Source organism: Quercus suber, unplaced genomic scaffold (assembly GCF_002906115.3).
Source record: "Quercus suber isolate HL8 unplaced genomic scaffold, Cork oak 2.0 scaffold_668, whole genome shotgun sequence".
In the NCBI taxonomy this organism is placed as follows: domain Eukaryota; kingdom Viridiplantae; phylum Streptophyta; class Magnoliopsida; order Fagales; family Fagaceae; genus Quercus; species Quercus suber.
The window spans coordinates 297,612-307,703 of record NW_027070109.1 but is presented as its reverse complement, the minus strand read 5'-3'; the positions used below and the strand labels follow the sequence as shown (position 1 = coordinate 307,703).

Genomic DNA, 10,092 nt, shown 5'->3' with positions numbered 1-10,092 from the left:
ATACTGGTTGGTAGGGGTGGCAATTCGTGTTCATGGGTCGGGTTCGTGTCGTGTCGAGCCATAAGTATTCGGCTATATGGGTTGACCCGAACTTGACCTATTTAGTAAACGTGTCAGGAATTCTCAACTCGAACACTACTTGTTTGTTAAACAAGTCGACCCAGCCCAACATGATTAACTCGTTTAATTAACAAGTCATGTAAAAGTCAATACAAATCGCCCGTTTAATAATCTATTTGATTAATAGGTCATACCTAACCTATATAATTTTTATCAATTCTCATATATCTAAAATTGAAATACAATTACAACCATAAATATAATAATAAACATATAAAAACAACTATAAATTAAGTGATAATATCAAAATAACTAATAACTTCATAAGCTAAACAAGTCGGGCGGGTTCGTATGTTGAACACGAACACGACCTGTTTATTAAACAAGTTAACCATGTCAATCTGAATATGACCCAAACCCATTTAGCCTCGACCTATAACCTATTTATAAACAGGTTAGTCGTGTCGGGTTCGCAAGTAGTGTCAAATTTTGCCACCCATACTAGTTGGTAAGGCATTTTTTGCCATTTGGCCTGATTTTGCTAACATTTTTGTTATGTAGTAGGAAAACCAAAAAATTTCTTTAATTGGCATCTCAAGTCTTAGATACTGGAGTTCACTTAAGCAACTCGAGTCTCTAAAACTCGAGTTCTAAGAGGCATAGCTGATCTGGCACATCTAATGTGTAAATAAAATAATAAAAAATGTCACATGGGACTCAACTTTTGGAGGTTTTGTATGTTATTTTGAATGGGCCTGCTCTACCAACATCATAGAAAAATTCGAATGTTGTCAATTCTAGGAATAACTTGCTCCACATCATCAATCAAAACTTCTCTCTCTTATTGGAATCTTATCATATGATAAACTATTACAGTTGATGTAAACTTCACCTGGTTCTTACCAAAAAATTTAAATGCTCTTAGTCAAAACCAAATCTCCATCAAACTGCACATCAAGGGTCATCTTTTTTTTGGGGAAGATAGGGTCATCTAAACTTTAACAATTGAGTCATGCTTGTCATGATATGCTATATTTTCAGATATTTCCTGACAATGAGACCATCTTTTCTAGAAAGTACAAAACTTTTCATGGTTTCCTTTTTTGTGTTTCTTTTCTTTCAAATTATCAGTTTTGAAGATGAATTATCACTGGTCAGTCCAAGTGACCACAGTAATAAAAATTTTAGGATCAATTTGTTTATATGCTTCTTGCTGCATACCTGTTGTGCGATCATTAGTAGAAATTTTTCTGGGATTGAATTATATGGCTCTACTAACCAATTCTCCCCTTTTACTTTAGTTGTTATTCTGAATAGTGAATCTGCCCTCATCCTTTTAACTCAATCCACGAAAGAATTTTCTTGCATGTTCAAGCTTCAGTAAGTTAGAAGCTTTAAAAAGAGGAAAGCCTAAAAATCACCTTGAGATTTAGTGAAATCCTCACTTTTGTCCTTATAATTTTAAGCCCTAAAGTTTTGGCCTTATTAGAATTATCATATGAACAGAAGTAAAATAACCATAATCCTAAAGAGAAATGACCAAAGGTCTATTAACATAAGAAGGGTCAAGTGGGTCTCTCACGCCACACACTCTAGACAAAAGTCAAGAGCGGTCTCTCAAACCACACATTCTTTCTCCAAACTTGATTAAAAAGACCTTAATCAAACTCTAACAAAATATTGTTATTGAAATAAACCTTTTTATCATCATATTGCCATCATTGAAATGGTGAGTTAAGAGGAGGCTTCATCTAAAGGACACTAAAATTGAAAAAAACAGTAAGTGAAGCCTAGCTTAGATGTGTGGATTTTTGGGGCTTCTGGTGTTTCTTATATATGTACCCTGATTTTGATGGGGGAAAAATGGTGAAAAGGAAAGATGTTTTAGATAGCTAAGTTGCTTAAAGAAAAGAAAGAATGAACTAGCTCTTCAAGAGGCATACTCTTGGAATAATACCTCATAGGTAGATTTTTTGGATTCAAATTCAACTAGTTACAATGAGGACAACCTTGCTTATTTATAGATACATAGGGAAGCTGTTGATTGGCTAGAAAGTTAGTTACAAGAACCTACCATGTGGTTGCCATGTGATTAGCCAAAGCCTAACAAACATCTTTAACTAACTAATAGGGTATTGCACTTATCACTAACAATCTATCAGCTAACTAACTTTCTGTTACAAGTGAAAGGATCTACTTATCATACAACATAAACACTAGTAAACAACTGGCCTTAAAAATGAACTGCATTAGGACCATCCCTCTTTGGAACACACTTGTCCTCAAGGGTGGCTAGTTGTAAGATGATCTGGTGCATGACAGGGCAGCAAGTGATGCACATTGAAACTGTTGGAGATATGCATATGACCTGGTAGTTCCATTGATCTGCATTCTCATTAGTTGCTGCATTAAGCTGCTGCATCATGCTAGAGATTAAGGTCTGTTGTTGCTTTGTGTCAAGGCTGCAAGTGTAAGCAGCCATGTAGATGCTCTTGCATCCAACCTTCTTCATTTTGACCATTGGTTTGAGACTAGCTTTCGCCTTCTTTGGCTGCAATGTGTAATGATCTCCTTTCTTGTATAAGCTGGATGTGTTGCTCCTTCCACCCAAAATGGTTTGATATGAACATAATCTTTTGCACCTAAGTAGAGATGGCAAACATCCATGGTTGTCACATCACAAAGAACATAATCTTGAAAGTCATTAATTAAGAACACTAAGCACTTTCTAGAATCTCTAACCTCACCTCCTTTATTGAAGCAAGATAGCTTTTGTGGTTGGGGCTGGTATTGATTCTTCAATTCAAGATTGTTAAAAACTTCTTGTGACACCATATTCTCATAACCACTTCTTCTAAGCCACTCGTCATCCTCCATTTCTTTCTTTGGAACTTGCAAGACGTTTGTTACTAATGATAAATCCTCTTCTTCCTCTATATGAGCATCTACTTCTTCTTCCACGTATTGATCATATACAGGTTCTTGAATGCATTCCCCTTCTCTATGTCTTCAATTATCAATACACACTATCACACATTTCCTCTTCTTCTTCTTCAGATATTGTAAATTCTTCATCTTTCTAGTCTTCACAACCTTCAATCATCAAAGCTTTGCCCTTGGCTTGAGCATTAACTCCCCTTTTCTTGCAATCTGTGGCTTTGTGCCCAGCTTCTCCATGCTTGTAGCACTTTAATGTAAAGCTTTGTGCTACTTTAGAAACTGGTTTGACTATACCAAAAGTTGAAGGCAAGCTTACACTGTCAATCTTGAAAGGCTGTGCATTGTTAGTAATTAGCCTTCCTTGAGTACTGACTTGGGTACTTTTGCTACCACCATAAGCATGGAATTGCAAAAAAGCTTTTCTTGCAAGTTGCTTCTTAAACATCAAAGCTCTATTGTAAGCTTTGGAAACAGACCACAATTGGTGCAATGATAAGGCATCTTGAATTGATGGTTTAAGACCACTCAAGAACCTTGCAATCATCTGCTCTTCACTCTCATTTAGGTCTACTTGATCTACTAGTTGATAAAATGCCTCTGTATACTCTTCCACAGTGCCATGTTACTTCAAATTATGCAGTTGTTTGTACAAGGACTGCATATAATTGAAAGGTAGAAACTAATTTCTCATTTTTTGCTTAATCTTGCACCAATTTTGGATCTTTCTTTTACCCCTCCTAACTCTTTGAACTTGGAGCTGTTCCCACCAGGCTAAAGCTCTCCCTCTCAGCTTGATAGAGATCAATTTCACCTTCTTGGAATCTGGTACCTCATGGAAATCAAAGATTATTTCCACTTGGTTAAGCCAATCCATGAATTCTTCATGATTCAAGCTACCGTAGAACTTAGGTAACTCAATCTTGAAGTTTGATTCCCATTTTGGTTCTCCCCTTGGAGGACTAGGCACTTGCCTTGGAACACCTCCTCTAGGCTGACCAATTGGGTTACTAAAGTTGCTGTGACTGTCAGTTTCAACATCTTCAGCAGGTTCATCATTTCTAGGATGATAACGCTGGTTTCTTCTCACTTCCTCAGTCAAGGCAGCAAGCTACCCCTTTAGCAGCTCCACAATCTACTCCAATATCACCTGAGGTTCTCCTTCTTGGTGTGGTTGCGGCTGCTGCCTAGGATGAACCTGCACCTCAGGTTCATGTGCTGCAGAACCTTTCTTGTTCCTTCTATTGTAAACTATGGCTGCCATCTTCACAAATTCTTAGACTCGCTAGTAGAGGATAAGAAAAATGAAATCAAAATAGGATCTTGATAGGTTCTTGATGACAGAAAATGAAGAAACAAATTGCAAACCAACTTGAATCCTAAGGATCTCAAGCTCTGATACCAAATTATGATGGGGGAAAATGGTGAAAGGAAAGATGTTTTAGATAGCTAAGTTGCTTAGAGAAAAGAAAAAAAGAACTAGCTCTTCAAGAGACACACTCTTTGAATAATACCTCATAGGTAGATTTCTTGGATTCAAGTTCAACTTGTTACAATGGGGACAGCCTTGCTTATTTATAGATACATAGGCAAGCTGCTGATTGGCTAGAAAGTTAGTTACCAGAACCTATTATGTGGCTGCCATGTGATTGGCCAAAGCCTAACAAACATCTCTAACTAACTAATGGGCTATTGCACTTTTCACTAACAATCTATCAACTAACTTTCTGTTACAAGTGAAAGGATTTACTTATCATACAACATAAGCACTAGTAAACAACTAGTTTTAAAAATTAACTTCATCAGATTTGCCATTTTTAATTTGTTAATTTCCAGTTCCTTTTTGGTTAACACTATGTTTGGTTGGGGTGAAAAGTGAAAGGATGTAAAATGGGGGAAAGAAAAGGGAGAGGAAAATGTGATTTTCCATTGTTTGTTTGGAATGAAAAGGGAGAGGAAAGAAAATGGGGCTGACAGAATTTTCCGGCCAGGCCCACTATTTTCTTCTTCTCCAAATTGGGGAGAAGAGGGCATTGAGAAGAAAAGTACAAAACTACCACTTTTTCATTGTTCCACTTTTAATAATAAGGGTATAATAGTAATTTACTCTTTATCCTTTTACTTTTCCATCCTCTCTACGAAACACACATGATGGAAAATACACTTATTTTCTATCCTCCAACCTAACAGGGCCTTAGGGTTTCATGTCTCGAGTTCTTTTTTTTTTTTTTTTCCTTGATTTTCTGCTTAGAGAAAATCCGTCTCCCTAGACTAACATGCTTAAGTTGAGCCCATCAAACTACTACATGCTTAAGTTTGATATATTCATAAACTATTGAGGATTTAAAAATCTACTGCAGGTTCGGATATTTGCCCTAATGGATGATCCTGTCTTAGATGCCATTTGTGAGAGACTAAGGCAAAAGATATACATTAAAGGAAGCAAAATTTTATATCATGGTGGTCTGGTTGAGAAGATGGTTTTCATTGTACGTGGAAAAGCAGAGAGCAAAGGAGAAGATGGCATATTAGTTCCCTTATCTGAAGGGGATGTTTGTGGTGAGGAACTTCTAACATGGTGTCTTGAGCATTCTTCAGTAAGCAAAGGTATATAGTTAATCATTAATTAACTTTATAATTTTCAAATACTACCTTGAGAACGTGAAATAGCCAGAATTTTGGCTTTACTATATGATTCCTGCATTTGAAAGGCAGCAGCATATTTTATTGTTAGATTCATTAATCAACCATTTCCTAATATCATAGACTTTTGGAACAACAGTAATTTATAATGGTATCAGAGCAGGAGGTCTTGGGTTCAAAACCTATCTCCACCTTACCTTCCATTTAAAAAATTCCAACATGTTGGGCCTCACTTAATAAGGGAAATTTAGGCCCATGTGTAAAGGAGTGTGTTAGATTAATTGGTTAAATTCACCATTTATCAACATGGTTTCTATTGCAGATGGAAGAAAAATAAGGATTTTTGGACAGAGATTGCTTAGCAACAGGACAGTAACATGCTTAACAAATGTAGAAGCATTTTCACTCCGAGCTGCAGACATTGAGGAAGTCACCAGTCTTTTTAAAAGATTCTTGCGGAAACCACGTGTTCAAGGGGCCATAAGGTTTTTGCTTTCAACTTTTATCTGAAAGCTTGATTCAGAAGCGTGCTTTGATAAATACAGCTTCACATATATTACAAAGCTGTAGTCCTGCCAAACTGAGCCTAACTAATTCACATTTTTTTTGGCAACATGATTTCTGAGGTAGCACTTATTTTTCTAGGATGAATAACAACACATATTGTAAAAGCAAGTGATTTTCTTAGTTATGATGATTGGAAAGTGCATTTTCTAATGCCTCGTATAATACTGAAATTTGCTTTATTGCAGGTATGAATCACCCTATTGGAGATCGCTTGCAGCAAGCCGAATTCAGGTAGCATGGAGATACCGAAAGAAACGTCTAAATCGTGCAGATACCTCTCAATCTAATAATTCATCAAGATAGTGATGCCAACTATTGTATCATGTACATGCACAGTTTTATGAGACTCCTTGTAGATCCTGACCATCACATGAAGCTATAAATTTTGATTTGCTAGTGCAGTCTCGTAATGACTTATGGCTGCCCAAAGACCTGGTCATGGTGTATGTGTAGTAATGTTGCCAAGTAGGCATGTCCAACTTCAGAAATTAGATCTTTGGCTACCAATGGCAAGTGGGCGATCTCTACAAAAATTTATTATTTGTTGGGAAGAGATTAGTATTCTGTAAAAGTTTCTTGGATGATTTGTAGACAGGGGTATTAACTTGCTTTACATTCTAAATCGATTATAAATCATGTAGTATATTAATGTTGTTAATTACAAATCAACGTATGTTTTCTATTCATTTTTTCTTTTCTTTTCTTATAAATAAAATATCCTCTTTGTCTCTAATATTATGTAATTACATTATAATTTTTGTAATGAACAACACTACAATAATACGGGATGGACGATCCTGTCATTTGGGGTTTCAAGAGTTTTCTCATCTCCGACGCTAATTTTGCTGGATGGTTAATTGCTGCTGAGGACATTTGCTTAGGCTGTTTAGCATCAAACTTTAGTTTTAAAATTTTCTCTTTTAACTTTTATATATTGCTTTTTAAAATCTTGTATTTTTTCATCTTTTCAAATTTTTTTTAAAGTACAAGTATATTTTAGCACACTTCCAACAAAATTTTTTAGCAAAAAACTAGATAAGCTGTTCCTAAATAAACTTGAGAGAAATCTTTTTTTTTTTTTTTTCCCCTAAAACTAACAAGTCTTAGGGTCTGTTTGATTGGGATGATAAAAAAGTAAGAGAATAAAAAATAAAAAGGTGATGAAAAAGTAGAAGAATAGAAAAAATTTTATTTTCTTTCATTTGTGTTTGATTGGTGGGATGAAAAAATTGACGGATGAAAAAAAAACTTTGTTTGGTTTAAAAGAAAGATGAGAGGATAAAATGTGTAGTTAGTATAAATTTACTCTTATGTCTATATTATATAGGATATAAGAAATAATTTATTTTATGAAAGTTTTTTTTTAGAAAATATATTTGAACTAATTTGACAAATTATAAAAATGATTAATTAAAAGATAAAGTTTAGCTACAAAATTGGTTGTAACCTAAGGCTACAAACTCACTTAATAAAATAAATATTTCTACATATTTTGAAAATCTAACCGTTAAATTATATGTTCTTTACGTTTTTAATGCACATGTCAATTTTTGTGTCAATCGAATATCATTTACTATATAATCTATAATCTTATATTTTATGCATAATTTTAAATTACAAAAATTTACAATATAAAAATTTATTGATGACATAACTATTGATCTTTAATTTTCTTGAAATTTTGCAAACATGGAGGATATAAGAAGAAGATGCAATCCAATGGTGGATTTGTCAAATTTCACCTCCAATAAAGAGATATTGAGTGAGTTTGTAGCGTAAAACTACAATCGTTTTTGTAACTAAACTTTCTACTATAAATTGGTTAAAATAATATATTAAAAAAGAAGAAAAATCCCAGATTTAAAGAAAAATTCAAATAATTATATATTTTTAAAAAAATTCCAGTAGAAAGTTCAATGGAGGTATCAATGGGCAATGTACAGCTTAAAAAAAAATTAAGAAAATAACAAATGCGTTGCAGCGTTGGTAGGTCCTGCGGGTACGTTAATGCTGGACAAGAAGGAAAAATAAATAAAGAAGAAAAGTGTGAACATGACAAAACAAAGGCCATAACGTCACAATGAGCAAAATAGACTATTTCATCTCCACAAAGGTAAATTTTTTGCCTTCATGCTGCGGTAAACAGCCAAGAGTAGCTGTTTACTATAGCTCAGGGAATTCACATTGCGGAAGTCATAAATTTAGTAATTTACCTTCACAAAAAGTTATTTTATCTATTTTATCTCTTCATTTTAGAAAACACTCAATATCATTAGTCTTATTTTAATTTTCATCATAATAAAATAACATACACTACACACAACAACATATAGCCCACCCTGGTCAACCACCTCTTTACACAACCCACCACCACCGCCACTATCAACAACCTACTCTTACCACCACCACAACTACCAAAATCAACCCACAATTACTCAAGAAAATTAACCCACAACCACAAAAATAAAACTCACGGCACAACAAGCCACCACAGCTTTGATTTAAAAAAAAAAAAAAAAAAAAAAAAACCAGCAACAACCACCACCACCAAGCTTAGGTCTTTGGAAAGAAATTTCAGGCTCTTTCAGGCTCTGGTCAGCAGCGGCTTGGCTCTTCGCTTCAGTGAAGTGGTGATGAGAGGAGGAAGAGAGGGAGAGAGCTTGAATTGGTGAAGAAGAAAGGAAAAAAAAATTGAGAAAGAGAGAAGTGATCTGTGATACGGTGAAGAAGAAAGAAAAAAGAAACAGCAGGAAGTGAGGGAGACGACTTGAATCAGTGAAAAAGAAGGAAAAAAAATGGGATAGTTACAGTAAACCCACCTGTGATATGATCCGTTTTCACTTTGCCTATCTGTGGTTTAATCATTTACACTTTGCCCACCTTAACTTCAATTCGTTTGCTCGCCATTATCCACCTCACTCTCAGACGTTAGAAAAACACATTTTTATACAAATTAGAACATAACACGGATCAAAAACACAAACTATTGAAACTTTTCCTCACGAGCCCTAGAAACATGAAAACCCCCCTTCTTCTTCTCCAAATCCTAAGAAATTGAAATTCACGCTCAGTCCCCTCATCTGCATCTTATTCTTATTCCTTAACTTCCCACCGCCACACTAGTTCAGCAGAAGACAACTTTGGACTATTAGCTAATGTACTACACTATTTGCTTGTGCACACGTCCATTGGAAATTAATCCTTTGAAACAGCTGAAACAAGCTTGTATTTCTTCTACTATGTGGACTGGGTTAGATAGATCATAGATGAGGCCCTCTAGATATCTCCCAGCACTGACTGCAATGACATCATTTTCGAGCCCCCTTTATCCTCTAGCAATGTCCCTATCTCCCACTCCAACGATTTTCTCAGCTTCCAAGTCGCATTTTTCTCTGGCGGTGTCGGACTCTTCAACCGAACCACTAAGTCCAAGATATCTCTCTCCTTCGACCCTCATATATCAAAAACACCACCTCCCACGGCGTTCACAAGGTCAAAGCCACCTTGTACATTTGAGACCCATGGAAGTACTCTATTTTCGGTCGGCGACGTTTGGGAAGTATTAGTTATTGGAAAGACGATTCGGTGTTTTCGGTTAATGGGTATTGGTCAGAATCTTCTGGGAAGCTCTGTATGGTCGTATCAAGGAAGAGTTATGTTGGTTCGTTTAGTTCAAAATACCCAGATGTTGTTCTTAAGCTTAATTATTCAAAAAATAATAGCAGTTATGGTAGTTTGATCGGTGGAACATTAGAATGTTTGCATATGAAAAATGATTATAATTACTTTGAACCAATTGTGATATTGGGGTTGTCTCAAAATTTCTAGGGCTCATGAGGAAAAGTTTCAATAGTTTGTGTTTTTGACCCGTGTTATGTTCTGATT

At 35.3% G+C, this 10,092-nt stretch overlaps 1 protein-coding gene across 1 annotated transcript; it reads left to right on the top strand.

Moving 5' to 3' along the window:
* The first annotated feature begins 5,250 nt into the window (after nt 1-5,250).
* On the top strand, nt 5,251-7,023 carry LOC136064332 (probable cyclic nucleotide-gated ion channel 20, chloroplastic). Its single transcript, XM_065765962.1, has 3 exons — nt 5,251-5,604; nt 5,963-6,125; nt 6,393-7,023. Exons 1-3 carry the CDS (start codon nt 5,376-5,378, stop codon nt 6,508-6,510), a joined length of 510 nt encoding a protein of 169 aa, XP_065622034.1. The 5' UTR covers nt 5,251-5,375; the 3' UTR covers nt 6,511-7,023.
* Nucleotides 7,024-10,092: the final 3,069 nt, after the last annotated feature.